The 16,091-nt window shown below is 40.7% G+C and overlaps 1 protein-coding gene across 16 annotated transcripts in view; it reads left to right on the top strand.

Annotated features, from left to right (window-relative positions):
- The window catches only part of enox2 (ecto-NOX disulfide-thiol exchanger 2), a 262,970-nt gene extending 253,277 nt beyond the window's left edge, over nt 1-9,693 (top strand). For all 16 annotated transcript variants that reach the window (XM_083547028.1, XM_083547036.1, XM_083547031.1 and 13 more), the window contains 2 exons: nt 5,789-5,874; nt 8,988-9,693. In XM_083547028.1, the coding sequence (XP_083403154.1) occupies nt 5,789-5,874; nt 8,988-9,119 (218 nt within the window). In that variant the 3' untranslated portion in view covers nt 9,120-9,693. The remainder of the gene's footprint in view (nt 1-5,788; nt 5,875-8,987) is intronic.
- The last annotated feature ends 6,398 nt before the right edge of the window (nt 9,694-16,091 follow it).

Raw genomic sequence — 16,091 nt, 5'->3', positions numbered from 1 at the left:
TCCACTCTGTGAGGACACGGAGCGCTCGGATCTCTCTTTCTCTCCCCGTGTCTGTCTTTCTCTGTGTCCTTCTCTCCACTCATTCTCTCCGTCAGGCTCATTTTAGCTGACGTCTTCTTCGGTGATGAATTGCAGTAAGTATGAGGGAGAAAGAAAGCTATTTCCCGCTCACCAATTTAACTCATTCCACATGAGGAGTCACCGTTCTCTCCCTTTCCTCCCCCGCTCACGCTCTTTATTTCCATCCTTCTAGTCTTCTAGAAAATAGAATAAAGATGGTCCTCTAGAGCCATGAACAGTAGAGAAACCTATATCAAATCCTGCAGGGGTTTTCACTGAGAAATTTTCTGGAGCAAAGCCATTAACCAGACTGATCTCCAAGGAAGTGTAGATGATGACTTTTACTCTTTGGTGGATATCAGGTTAATCATTTTTTTTCTTTTTATGGAGGTACCAGGTACGAGAAATGTAATCGAACATGTAATGGACACGAGTCCAACTGTAGATGCGTTTCTAACAGAACGCCTCCCTGGATACATTTTGACTTGTCACCAAGAGCCTTTTATAAATGATGTAGGATTTGTGTATGGCTTTAATATTCATGTTGATTTTAAAACCAGCATATGGGTTCGTGTCTGTGCCGCTTTACATAAGTATCTTGAGCTTATGCACATTTGTCACCTGTATTTAATTAAAATCGGTTTTCATCACTCAACACAAAATAACCCATAATGTGCCCTGAGTGTGACTGTCAATAGAATGAACCCACCATCGTGCTTCACTATTAGTAATAATGGCTCAAGTTCAGTTTAATCCCTGATAACTCAAATGTCTATGCAGTTCAATACGCTGAGTACAATTGTCCTTTTTCTCCAAAGAGCTGATGAAATTACCGTATGTCTGAGAGAATATGGATGCCCATCGCTAAGGGAGTGTGTTTTCTCCAGAGCCCCTCATCAGCTCCCACAACAGTGAGATAACTTGATCATCTGCTGCTTTATGTCGCTGCAGATCATTATCATGTTAGCGGTGATGGATAACATGGAGGTTTGAATGGAGACAGGTTTTGCAGATCGTACAGCAGTGATCTGTGAGCTAGTAGATGCTCGCTGGATCTCACCAGGAAAGTTGTGTGTTGATTTTCTGTTATTCTGAATCATATGCTGTTGATTAAGGCTGCAGACTTCTATTATGAACGCAGTAGTTCAGAGATTCGAAAAGTTGCCCGTGAAGTGTTCACTGATTTTAAAGTTCTCAAGTATATTATTACACCCCATTGCTGTTATAGATATTTTTCTGTCCTGCATTTCTTGTGTTGGATTATTTCATTGTTATTAAATGTGAAAAAGTCCAACTAAGCCTTTAAACATTGCATGTATTAATTTCCTTTTAAAATCTCTGGTATAAAAAACTCTTTAGCCAAATTTTAGTTTGTGCATCTAACTCTAACTGGAGCTGAATGTCTGACATTGTTGCTTTTACATTTGGGATTTTTGCCTAATTAATCTGGGATTGCAGGTCCCCAGTCAAAGTCGATGCTGAATCCCAAATAGCTCCCTATTGACTATATTAGTGCACTACATGCCACATGAAATAATGGCTCCTGCACCCTATGTAGCACTGTATGACTAATAGGAAGCAATTTGGGATGCGGACAAATTGTTGCTCTCAGTTTATGGTGGGAGTTCGTTGAAATTTGTTTAAACACTAAATAATATTTCATATTTTGGAAACCGATTCAGTCGCTAATTTTGCCGATGCATTAAACCTTCGTCACGCTTGTTTCCAGTGTTGGGGGAACAGAAATTCCAAAAGTGCAGCAAATGATTATTGAGATTGATTCGCTTCTGCTCGGTGCGTTCGCTCTCTGCAGCTGATCATGTAGCTCCACCTTGAAGTTCGTGACGGCGGATCAAGGGATTTATAACTGTCGGCAAAAGCGTGCTGTAATGAGTAAAAGTATGCATTATAGACCACCTCTACAGTCCATTAGTGCCAAATGGAATATTGACCATACTGCATCTCCACACTGTGCTCAGGAGACGTGACCCCCAGCTGCTGTGTGATGTTCTGTCATCTTGATCATTACCACCCTGTCATCACAGAGCTTATATCTCTGCCTCCTATACAGATTAAATCTCTGTAGGCATTGTACCATCTCTTAAAAGTGCTCATTTTTCAGTTATCGGCTTCAGGAGCTGTGAAGATTCAGATCCACTTCTTCCCCTTTTTGCTCCTGGAACGAGCTTGTGTTAAGTCTGATTTTAGCATGTGTGAAAACATAACACAGGGTGAACTTTGATTATCAAAAGAGGCATCCAAATAGCAATTAAGACTTTTTATCTATTTTGGCGGCTTAAGAGGCAGAGAGAGAGGCAGGGCTTTGACACCGCTTCAGCGAGGAAACCCCCAATCCTAGAAAAACAGGAACAGCTGATATTAATTTAGATGATGAGAAACGCTGATGGACTTGTGCCGTGTCCCGAGAAATGAAAATTCCACTTCTTGGCACTTGTTTCCATGTACAGCACGATTGCCTTTTTTTGTATTTGGTCCTTCCAGTGTGCTGTTTATGTTTTCTAATATGCCATATTGTCTCCACCTCATCTAGTCATTGGTTTGTTCCCCACATGTGTGCACCTGTTATGTGATTTTCCCTTTATACCCATTTCTTTTTCATTTTCTAGTATTAAATATCCTAGTGGCTGATTTGGAACCTGCTATTCATTCTGAAGACAATATATGTATTACCCTAAATAAATATCGCATAGAGACAACTGTTTTATCCTTTTCTTGTCAATTTAATTTTTGTAGCATTGCATTTCCATTTACTGCGTTTTCAATTCACTATATCTGAACGATCTGCAGAGCTGCAAGGAAAATGCTGAGTAAAAAGTTTTGCAAGGTGATATCATTGTCTATTCAGCAGATTGTTAAAACCAGACCCTGTTTATATCCTTATAAGATTTGAACCACATGCCTTTACACTCATAGTCAAATGCATCTGTGATCCAGATTGAAATGGGATTGCCCTACCAGCATTACAACACTTGGAAAACCCTTTTTTAAGCAGTTCTGTACATTTCTTGTTTTATGGAAGTGCTGCATTTGGTGTGGCTTTTCCTTTAAACTCTTAATGAAGGTGCCATCTTTGGCTTTTATGGACCATGGGTTATTATATCATGTAGTTGTACTATTTAAATGCTCATGACATCTGGCAAAGATGCAGTACAAACCTCTGGCTGCTTCTTGGATGCATTTACATCTACATTTCTTTTCCCCAAACACAGCATAAGCAATGTATAGAAATAATAGTCACATAAAGAAAAGCATATTAACAGTCACATATATATTTATATGCAAAAACTGTGTGAAATCAGCATTGTATTAAGAGAGACATTTAATTGTCACTAATACATTGCAGCAACATCAAATTCTTTCTGTTCACATATCCAAGCTCAGGGTCACCCATCAGTGGCCCCTGAGCCGAGACTGTTAAGGGTATTGCTTAATAGCCCAGTGGCAGCTTAGTGGATCAGTAACCAAGAGTCTTAAACACTTGAGTGTAATTCCTATATATATATATATATATATATATATATATATATATATATATATATATATATATATATATATATATATACAGTGAGGAAAATAAGTATTTGAACACCCTGCTATTTTGCAAGTTCTCCCACTTAGAAATCATGGAGGGGTCTGAAATTGTCATCGTAGGTGCATGTCCACTGTGAGAGACATAATCTAAAAAAAAAAATCCAGAAATCACAATGTATGATTTTTTAACTATTTATTTGTATGATACAGCTGCAAATAAGTATTTGAACTGAGAAAGTCAATGTTAATATTTGGTACAGTAGCCTTTGTTTGCAATTACAGAGGTCAAACGTTTCCTGTAGTTTTTCACCAGGTTTGCACACACTGCGGGAGGGATTTTGGCCCACTCCTCCACACAGATCTTCTCTAGATCAGTCAGGTTTCTGGCCTGTCGCTGAGAAACACGGAGTTTGAGCTCCCTCCAAAGATTCTCTATTGGGTTTAGGTCTGGAGACTGGCTAGGCCACGCCAGAACCTTGATATGCTTCTTACAGAGCCACTCCTTGGTTATCCTGGCTGTGTGCTTCGGGTCATTGTCATGTTGGAAGACCCAGCCTCGACCCATCTTCAATGCTCTAACTGAGGGAAGGAGGTTGTTCCCCAAAATCTCGCAATACATGGCCCCGGTCATCCTCTCCTCAATACAGTGCAGTTGCCCTGTCCCATGTGCAGAAAAACACCCCCAAAGCATGATGCTACCACCCCCATGCTTCACAGTAGGGATGGTGTTCTTGGGATGGTACTCATTATTCTTCTTCCTCCAAACACGTTTAGTGGAATTATGACCCAAAAGTTCTATTTTGGTCTCATCTGACCACATGACTTTCTCCCATGACTCCTCCGGATCATCCAAATGGTCATTGGCAAACTTAAGACGTGCCTGGACATGTGCTGGTTTAAGCATGGGAACCTTCCGTGCCGTGCATGATTTCAAACTATGACGTCTTAGTGTATTACCAACAGTAACCTTGGAAACGGTGGTCCCAGCTCTTTTCAGGTCATTGACCAGCTCCTCCCGTGTAGTTCTGAGCTGATATCTCACCTTCCTTAGGATTATTGAGACCCCACGAGGTGAGATCTTGCATGGAGCCCCAGTCCGAGGGAGATTGACAGTCATGTTTAGCTTCTTCCATTTTCTAATGATTGCTCCAACAGTGGACCTTTTTTCACCAAGCTGCTTGGCAATTTCCCCGTAGCCCTTTCCAGCCAGTACAATTTTGTCTCTAGTGTCTTTGGACAGCTTTTTGGTCTTGGCCATGTTAGTAGTTGAATTCTTACTGATTGTATGGGGTGGACAGGTGTCTTTATGCAGCTAACGACCTCAAACAGGTGCATCTAATTTAGGATAATAAATGTAGTGGAGGTGGACATTTTAAAGGCAGACTAACAGGTATTTGAGGGTCAGAATTTTAGCTGATAAACAGGTGTTTAAATACTTATTTGCAGCTGTATCATACAAATAAATAGTTAAAAAATCATATATTGTGATTTCTGGATTTTTTTGTTTAGATTATGTCTCTCACAGTGGACATGCACCTACGATTACAATTTCAGACCCCTCCATGATTTCTAAGTGGGAGAACTTGCAAAATTGCAGGGTGTTCAAATACTTATTTTCCTCACTGTATGTATGTATGTATGTATGTATGGATATATACACATCCATACATACACACACCGTATACTACCCCGTATGTATGTATGTGTGGGTGTATGTAGGATTTTACGCTCCTTTTTATTCTATCCTTGTTTTTCTTGTTCTGCTCGTTAACCTGATTTCCATGATCTTAATATAAACTCTTAATAATAATTGTCAATAGCAGCTCCATGTCCCTTTGTACGGCGCTAAACAACACATCAAACAGCGCAGCTTAAATTTCACACATAGATGTGTTTTTCTCTGCCAGCTTTGGATATGACCCTGATGCCTGTTCTGTAGTACGCTGCACGGCCTGTTGACTAAGGTGTTGTGTTCTCCTGTGGTGGAGAACTTCCTGTATACTGTCACTGTTCGAGCGAGTCACAGCAGCAAAACAACAAAACCGTATTTGGTCCAAATATTCAGCAATCGTTACTCATCTGCTTATGTTTGTTATTTGCAGTGAGATATATATACTGTAGCTGAATGTTTGTGCATCCTGAGTTCTGAGCTAAGTGTGTTGATTTCTTTCTGCAGGAATAATCTCAACGTTCCTTCACGTGCATCCGTTCGGTGCCAGCATCGAGTACATCTGCTCCTACTTACAGCGTCTGGACACAAAGGTACTTCAATCAGCACCAACTGGTTTCTTGGTTTGTTTTGGGGGGTTTTTTGTTTTGGTTTTTTTCGAGACCCCCGGAGTGAAACAACTGGATGATTTGGATTGATTTGAAAGGCAACAATCATAAACTGATTACAGCTGATTCTAATTGATTATAAATGAGTTGTATTATCAAAAAAGAAACAGCTGGTGTGTAAAAAAAAAATCATTTTGAAACGGGTCTGTAAATAAATTGTGACTTGCCTATAACTTTGTATTTAATGCTTAAATGTATCATTATTCATGATTGAACAGTAGGTTTCACCCACATTCTAAACAACACTGCTCACAGATCAATTGGAGGTTAATTTGTTTTGTACCTTTTAGAATCATACAGTATAAATTGTTTATATTTACATCCTTACAACATACATCAGTGTCTCTCTAAACTTTACCTGAGTAACTCACTTTATACTCCTGTACCAAACAGATATGACTGAAATGACAAGAAAACCATTTAAATTGAGCAGTAATGAAGTGGTTGACTGGAGGCTATTGGCGTTTCGGTTGTTAACTCAGTGATTTGTCAGCGTTAATGTTAATGATTCAGGGAGCTACTTAAAGGCTCAGAAGACTCTGTTGAAGCTTCGAGCATATCGAACTCTTAATACTTCCATAGGCCAGGTAATAGATGGCAAAGCTAAAACCTGAAATCTGTAGCTAGAAAACCTGTGTCTCTAGCTAACATAGCTGTTATTAGTGATAATTAAAATCATTGTTGCGAGCCTTTAATTAGTTAATTGAATTATTCAGAGCATTGTTGAATTCACAAATATGTGCAGAAGCATTTCTAACAAAATTCCTGCTGTAATTTCGACCATTTGCTTTAAATCAATGGGCACTTTCCAAAAAGTTTTAGTTTCTAGTAGGTACTAGAGAGTCTTATATGACAGATGGCCTGCATAATCTAAACAAAGACTCCTAGATGGATTTTTCAAATGTGTTGTTTAGCAAAGAGAGACATGTAATCATTTATTTGATCAAGTTCCTTGTTAGGAGATGTTTGAATATTTATGGAAGGAGTCTTCAGTGCCAGTGTCACTGTGTGTGTTTATTTGTCTTTACGGTGTTAATAGAAACTTAACATCATAACACCTACATTCCAGTGCTCATGTTAGTTCTCACTCTTCAGTGTTCTGTATTGTTTAAAGACTATAATCACACTCTTTATATCACCCAAATGAGGATGGGTTCCCCTTTTAAGTCTGGTTCCTCTCAAGGTTTTTTCCTCATGACATCTAAGGGAGTTTTTCCTTGTCACAGTCACCACGGCTGCTCATCAGGGATAAATACACACCGTTCACCTTAACTGTTAAATTCTGTAAAGCTGCTTTGAGACAATGTCTGTTGTGAAAAGCGCTATAGAAATAAACTTGACCTGACTTGACTTCCAGGCTTTATTACACAAGGCCTTATTTTTTCTTATAAAAGCATGTACCCCATTAAGTTTTATTCCTTACTGGTTATTTGGCATCTGCAGGACAACTGGATCAAAGATACTCACCTAAATCCTGACTCAACATTGATTATTTGACTAGGTTCAGCTGACATGTTTATTTGGATTTACCCCCAGACCAGGCAGTATAGCACTGAAATGCACAAGTGTCCTCCAGTGTTTTGCTTTTGACTCCTATAGTGTCTGTGTTGAGCGAACACGCTGATTGCTGCGGCGTCTGAGAGATGACTAAGAGGCAGTGACAAGCAGGAGATCTGAGTTTAACTCAGTGAGCGAAGCCACTTCAAGCACCAATAAGATGCCTCTCCACTCACCACCGCATTCTTATTATATTCAAACACCTTTGCTGAACTCCAAGTGTACGGAGTAAAGACCGTATACCCGCATCACACACACACACACACACACACACACACACACACACACACACACACACACACACACACACTCTCCCAAAGCATACACACGCTCTTCACAGAATGAATTGTTTACTGCTGATTCCCCTCCTGGCATCCTAATGCCCTGCAGCATAAATAAGCGACCCACTAGACATATGGAGTTCTTGGAGTAGGCATAGCAATCATGCTGGGCCCCCTACACACACACACACACACACACACACACACACACACACACACACACACACACACACACACACACACACACACACAGTCATAATTACATGCGATTTTTCTGCCTTAATCTATTTTATTTTCTTACCCTTTTTCAGGCTTGGTGTGTAAATGGCTGGCCTACTTATTGTAATGGAAACATAAAGCATTACAGTGTGAAATGTCAATCTGCCTTTTGTCATATCTTTTTGCCCCTTCTTCACCCTCTTACCCTCTTTCATTCACCCTCTCTCCCTCACACACACACACACACCCACACACACACACACACACACACGCACACACACTCATTTTACACACATCTTTTTCATATTTAGTCACAAATCTGAAGTTTAGATTTGAACTGTTTCCAATCTGCTCTCCTTCTCTGTTGCACACACACACACACACACACACACACACACACACACACACACACACACACACACACACACACATGTGCACACACACATGCATGCTCACTATAGCCACAATGACATGTACTCCAGCAGAATGTGCTAATGAAGCCTCCCAACTATTTATATCTCCCTTAAAGGAATACTATCTGCCCCATCTGTAGTGTATGTGGGATGACTACCGACTGGAATTCCCACACGGTTTCCCGTACTGAGAAAACAAGGTGACGCACACGATCGCCTGAAATGCAGTTTTAAGAAACGTTTGGTGCCGTCGTTAAAGTCCATCAAAAAGTATTTATTCCAGGTGGCCCCGTTACACACATGTAAAACTACAGCCGCTTTCACAAAGCTGTTCTCAGACCAGTGCAGATCATCCTGCTAAATAAACCCCAAACTGGCCTTTTTCTACTGAGCTTCAATTTAAGATGTCAGTAAATCACTCTTTCCTATAAAGACCTTTTTTAATAGAGCAGAAAACAAGGAACATTCCGGTTTATGCTGCTAGAGATTGAGTTGGAAGATTCCTCATGGTTCCTTTATGGTTCCGACTAGAAGTATGTGATTAGTATTTTTGTTTTGGTTTTTCCAGATTAGCACGACGGAGGTTGAGATGCTGCTGGGCCGACTGCCCTACACCTTTAAGCAGGAGCTAACAGGCGTGGGTGCCAGTCTGGAGAAGCGCTGGAAGTTCTGCGGATTTGAAGGCATCAAAACGGCATAGATTCTTGCCACGAGCGTTAATCCCCAAAGACTGGCACAGCCAGGGCAACTTTTTTATACAAAAAAAAAACAAGGCCCACAGAGACAAGAAGTGAGTCCTTCAGATGAGCTGATATCAGCTTCCTGGTGTGAACCTTGGACATTTTCCTTCGGTTTGGACAGGAAGTGTGGATTCCTGGGCTCTGGCGTGTGTACGTTCTACAGTGTTTGAGCACAGACTTGTTTGTTTGAGTGTCAGTATGTATGTTAATGTGTGTGTTTCTTGCTGCCGTACGGAAGGACTGGAGGGAGCCACCGCGATAAAACAGCACAGACCTGCCGATGGTTTATCAGAACAGAAGCAGGCTGAACTCTGGACAAAATCATTTACATCACCATTCTTTTACTCTCTTTCTCTTCTTTCATTTTATTTAATTTTTTTGCATTTTTTTTTTTATTCATTCAAAGAAAAAGCAAATATATTTCTTTCTTTCCTTCTGTATAGGTTGCTGACAGCATTTTTTTTCCCCCACATATTATGTAAATGTTTGAATAACTTACTATTTTTAAATAAAAAAGAACAACACACAACGACACAGAGAATCCTCCGAGCTGTTTATGCAGATGAGGAGCGTCTTCTACTTTCTCGCTTCAGGAGTGAAAAAAGGCTGTATGTCTTATTTCCTTTTATTTGCCCTGCTCTATTTTCCTTGGCATATTAGGGCAATTGTGATCATTTTCTCTTCTCACGCTCATGCCAACTCGCAGGCTGCAGAAGGTGTTATGTATGTTTTAATAAGCAGGCTTCTATAAAGGCCAATTAACGATTCTGTAGAGGCTCTGGGTGTGTGTGTGTGTGTGTGTGTGTGTGTGTGTGTGTGTGTGTGTGTGTGTGTGTGTGTGTGTGTGTGTGTGTGTGTGTGTGTGTGTGTGTGTGTGTGTGTGTGTGTGTGTGTGTGTGTGTTTGCTTATTAACAGGATGTGTGAGCTGTGTCTTAAAACACAACAACCAAAATTCACCTGCAATATGCAATTTATTTATTTTATATCCCCTCTCCTGACAAAAGCGAGGCCGATTTGTCCTCATCAGCCCCCTCCATCTGCTCAGCCCATATGTGTGGACACTTCTCCCCTGTGAATTAATAAAAGGTCATGAGGTAACCCTCTGACCACCCCCACCTATCCCCCAGCCCCCCAAACACACACACACACACACACACACACACACACCAGACACAGAAAAAGGAAACGAAAGTAGTGTGCAGAGAGACTTTAATAGTCTCTTTGCACAAGGGATGGGATCTATATGTATCTATATGTAGGGCAGGTGAACAGAAAGCATAGAGAAACACACACACACACACACACACCCCTCACACACAAGCGTTTTGTTAGAGCACTGGAATGCTGGGAGCTGCAGAGTTTGCAGCTTTAACGGCCCTGTAAGTGAGTCAGCCTTCGAGCTCGGCTTTGTTATCAGTGTAAGCTTTTCCCACACGCCCTAATCAGCACTTTCTGAAGCTGTGAACGCTTGTGCCTATAGTGTGCTGTTAACTAAACCTCCACACCACTTGGATCCTGGTTCCTGAGGGACGTTGTTTGCCAAACTGTAACCGATAAGTGCGATATGTAAACATTACCGAGGCTTTGTCCCCGTGTTTTTCTCCGTAAAGGATCAGTTCTACATGAATGAGACGTGTTCAGGTCTGACGTTCTCACCGGTTTTTACCATCTTTCTGGAATGTCTCTATATGATTTCAACAAGCCATGATGGCCGTCTCGGTAAGAGGCACTTGGAGTGAAACCCGATCGTTTTTTGTCCAGCTGCAGCCGATTTGCACTATTCTTCTCTCCGTTCACAGCTTGTGTTCGCTGTAATCTATGAGAGGAACCGCTCTGAGAGCTGGCTTTCAATAATGAGTCTTCTGTTCTTGGCATCACACAAAAACATAAACACGGGACTAATTAGACCTAGCCTCTGTCCCCATGAGACACGTTTCCCATTCGGTGTTGTATGCTCAGTTCAGCAAAACTGAGGCTCCCTCATTAATTTAGCTCTGAGGAGAGCTAAAAGTGGTGCTGTGATTTCTTCTTTAGCAAAGTCTTTTGAAGAGTTTAGACATTGCATCCCTGAGTTTTGGTTTCGCCTGAAAGATATCCGAATTGCCCACAGCAGGAATGAATTAAACGAATAAAGTGTAGCTGTGCTATATCGGTTCCATCGTCTCAGTCAGAGCTCAGTTTTCTCCACGGATCGTTCTTGTCATCTGGAATCAGCTGGATGTGAGGCATTTCTGATCATGTCATCCTTGTCAAAACTTTCTTTCGGCTTCTCCCGTTAGGGGTCGCCACAGCGGATCCTCCACACGTTTAATTTGGCACGTTTTTACGCTGGATGCCCTTCCTAACGCAACCCTCCCCAATTTATCCGGGCTTGGGACCGGCACTGAAAGTGGCTGGGGTTGGTTCCCTGACCGGGGAACGAACCCGGGCCGCAGCGGTGAGAGCGCCGCATCCTAACCACTAGACCACCGGGGGTCCATGTCATCCTTGTCAGCTCAGTGGTTAAGATGGTGGACTCTGATTGGAGTCTGATGTTGAACTCCAACTGATTGAATGTGCTCAGTTCAAATCCCAGGACCATCATGCTGGCCAAGGCTCGTAACTCTCAACTACCCTGTTGTAAAAATGGCTTAATTGTATATAAATTTCAGCAAAATGCCATAAACATAAGAGATTAGAACCTAATGCAGTAATTGGCTAATAGCAATGTGGGCCAGTGTGTCAGTTTTGAACCTTTTAGCTAAAAACATCCACTTTTTTGCTCCGTCCCTGTGAATAAGAATGCCGTTTTAAGGCTGAACCCATAGAGACTCCAGACTGTCACCACTTCCACAATAATGCAACAAAAAACACACACAAAAAAAAAAAAACCAGAGCGCTAATCACTGATTTAACAGCACCCCCTTTTGGTAGGAGACAGAAGTGCTGGCGAGGTCAATTTCCTTTCTTTTCCTTTCTTTCGCTTGTGCAAGCCCAAGTGGCGGTGTTTCATCCTGGCAGTGCTTCTTTGTTGTGACTGATATTAAGAGCTGGCTTTTGCTTTGCTCTCAGGCTCGACCCGCCTCATTTATTTATGGATGTGCAAACATGTGTGAAATGCAGATTTACTCCTGCACCTTTGTGGCAGAATCCTGAAGGAAAGGCAGCTACGGTCAAACATTGAAGGGACACGTGCACATGCACTGTTCATAAAGAAAGGAATCACACACCAAATCCAGTTTCTGTACAGGTCTCGCTGAACCGGTAGACAGTCACAAGAGACGATAGAAGAAGCTTGTTTTAAAGGTCAGGACCACATCAAATGATCTCTAACAGCACTGGATCCTGCAGTCAGGACTCCGTGGAGCGGCTTGCTTTTATTAAGTCTGGCAATGCTGGTGTGTGACACATCAGTGCAAAGGTGCTTTTGCTAATAATGACATGGGGAGTCTCCTGAGTGGTACATTTCTTTTCAGGGTTGGATGATTGCTGTTTCTTTACTAATCAACCAGTAATACGTGTCTGACTATAAGTCTGTATTTAAACCGAAAACAATATATACTTTCAGGACAGTGATATTTAAGGGCTTTATTATTTAAGTCGAACTGCACACATAGACAGGCTACAAAAATAAATCCGTTTATCATATTTCCCTATTCCAGCTTGTACAATGCAGTCACGTGTATGAGCTGGTCGTTCAGCTGAAACTGAAATCACGCAGCATGGAAGATTCTTACAATTTATGTCTAGAGCAGTATCTGGGAGGTTTTTCTACCAATATTCAATTCCAGCCTCAGTGTTGTCCAAATAGAAGTCTATATCATCCTCTCAGAGCTGGCTTGCGATGCTGAGTGGACTCTTCAATCATTGTGTAGGTGTTGGAAAGTGATATGCCACCTGCAACACTCTTTTATAAAGCGATATTTGGACTAGATTATACTCTGCATTGTTTACATTTTATTAAGATTTAAAAGATGAAACACAACATCCGATTAGATTCCTCAAGGAGTGGACATGAGTAGGAGTGAAGAACACACTTGTCCACTTCATGCAATTAATATCATTGTTTATTGGTCTTATTGGATGGACTTCATCTACTGCCCCTTCTGCCAGTTTAATCTCACTGCAGAGGTGAACAATGAGGAAGTAAATGTAATTTGTAAGTGTACTTAAGTAGCTTTTCCACGTGTCTGTACTTTACTGAAGTATTTCCACTTGGGGAAACTTTTACTGTAACGTCACTACATTTCAAAGTCAAATTTTTATACTTTTTATATTATAATTATCTTTTAATGAAAATCACTGGTGAATCTGCTGCCATTTAAGAAACTGGTGTCATCATGTGATTCTTTACGCTAATAGTATTCATGTTAATAAACTGGTTCTGCTCTCTGGGTGGCAACTGTGGAAAATTCCTTCCTCCTTTTGTGATACGAAGCAGTTGAATACGTGTCTAATACGTGTTTAACTCATCAAGGTCTCAAAACACTTTGCATGACTTCCATTGGAAAAAAAAAACTAAGCTCGGGTTTAGGAGCGGGTTTACATCATATTAAAAAAAACCTGAACGTCACTTGGTCATTTAGATTTGTTCCACTTTCTCATGAAATTAGATTGGGGTGTTTTCCCAATTGACAACTTTGAGCAGCATTTCACAACTATTGTGTCATTGTTTAGTGTGTATTTTCTCGCAGGCAGCTGTTGTGCAATTGAAGAAAATTTACTATTGTACATAGCAGGGGTTTAAATGAAGTATAAAATGTTCACTTTATGCCTCCTGGGTGAGAGAACCGCTGAACCAATCAGACAACAAGAGAGTTGTTCAAAAACACTGTAGTGTAGCTCCATGGAGCATCTGTATGACAACACAACATCAGAAGATACTGTGCATGTCCTAATTCAGGTCAACTCCAGATCCTTGTGCAGGAATTGAAGAACATCGCCCAATCTCACATCCTTCTCTTATACTGTTATACTGAGTCTCCTGTTTTTGTTTCAGGCGGAATGGTTGCAACAAGTGATATCTCTGTTATACATTACAATTTTCTTCTGTTACCAAAGAGATCTTTCAAAAGGACAGCTCCTCAAAGCTCCAATCAAGATACATCCACCGTAAAGACAGATTTCCTCTGGTCCTGTGCTTGTAATGATGAATTTTCTATCTGGGTTACGACATGGTGTAATCAGAGCTCCTGATTGTGTTGAAAGTGAAATGCCAGAGCTCCTGATGCCTATGGCTGCTTCTAATGAGTGACACTTGAACCATCTTGCTGCATTCATCATCTCCTTGACCTTTCCCAAGAGCGCTGAAGTATCAATCTTCACACTGACATTGATTATATCTGAACTGTCAAGAACTGTATTTTTAGAAAAGATGTGCTAGGTCTTATTTCTGGCCTTGAATCAAAGGTGTGTTTAAAATGCACTGCAAGAAAAAAATCAGCAAGTGATAATCATTCGAATGGAGTCAAACTGATCTTGTATTTCTGGTTATACAATTACAGTGAACTAAATATAAAATTAATAACTAGACAGCTTCAGGTTTTAATAATGATCATGTTCTGCTGCCATTTATTCTAATGCTTGAAATGAGTAAAAACAACAACAATATTAGTATGTTCCAGTTATAATGACCTCAAAATTGAAAATTTTTTATTTACATATTTTGCATTGCAAGGTTTTTTTTTGTTTGTTTATCTTCTGAGGGCCAAATATTTGATTATGTGCCAACTTCATACAGAACATACCTCAGCACCCAGGATACAATTAGCTGCTGAAAGGTTTCTCGTCAAAACTCTTCAACAAACTCTCTGCCTATTTACTAAAGATCTTTTCATTCACCTGAAATTGATTGAAATTCTCAACTTAATTAATTTTTACCACACATTTAATTGAGTAAATGAATATTTCCTGTTTTATCACAGAGGACCTGGAACGCTTTTATATAAGTATGCATAGAGGAACTTTTGGACAAAGCAGTTGTTCACTAAACTTTGGCAATCATTCTTGATCACATGTTTACCAGTACCAACCTAAGCAGAGAGAGATGATGAGCATGCAATTGTCATCTGCTGTGAGTACATCACTGTTGGGTGTGTTTACGTAATTCAGGTTCATTAAGTCTCTGTCTTCATCACAGTCTGCCTTTAATGAGTTGTGATCTATAACTGTGCCATCTAATAAAGATCTTGAGGACATGTGGAGACAGAATGGTACCTGACAGTGTGAAATCTTCCTCTGAACGCTCGAGTGACCCCTCATTAAAACGGTCTGATGGGCTCTCCCTCTGTCCTCACCCTTCCTCTTTCCTGATGATGATTGGAATCTACATGGCCAGTCAGAAACTACGGAGAAGAAAACCACAGCCGTGGCTGTGAGCTGCCCCTGATTTAATGCCCCACTTGAACCAATGTTTTTGGAGAAATCTATCTGATATAAGGATTGAGCCAGGCTTTACTACGGCTTGTGGTGGAATTACAGGATTGGCCAAGAACCTGTGTGTCGAAGGGGTCAGTATGAGCGTGTACAGTTGGACCAACTGGGCTGATATGGATAGGAGGAAAAGGATCATCCTTACTTTCTTATGGATTAGATTAACTATGTAGATCCATGAACAGATTCAGCTTTTCCTCATTTCAGATTATTCCCTTAATCCTGATTACATTTTTGCTGACTGATTGAACTGAGCAGTAAAGGGTTAAGGACCTGGGACAAGCAGCATAAATCCTTAACCACAGCCTCCTACTGGTATAATGGACATTATTCCAGGCAACTTTCTGGGAAAACAATCCCAAATAAACGCCATGAACACCAATCTGTGATAGCACAACAATTATTTCCCCAAATATCAGTAATGTGGCAAAAAAATCTAAAGGGTGTTCCTTGCACTGATTTAGTCAGAGGGATAAATGATTTCATTTCCAGATTCACATCAGAGTCACTGGAATAAAGC

This window comes from Silurus aristotelis, assembly GCF_946808225.1.
Source record: "Silurus aristotelis genome assembly, chromosome: 7".
Taxonomy (NCBI): domain Eukaryota; kingdom Metazoa; phylum Chordata; class Actinopteri; order Siluriformes; family Siluridae; genus Silurus; species Silurus aristotelis.
This window is presented reverse-complemented; position numbering and strand designations above follow the sequence as displayed.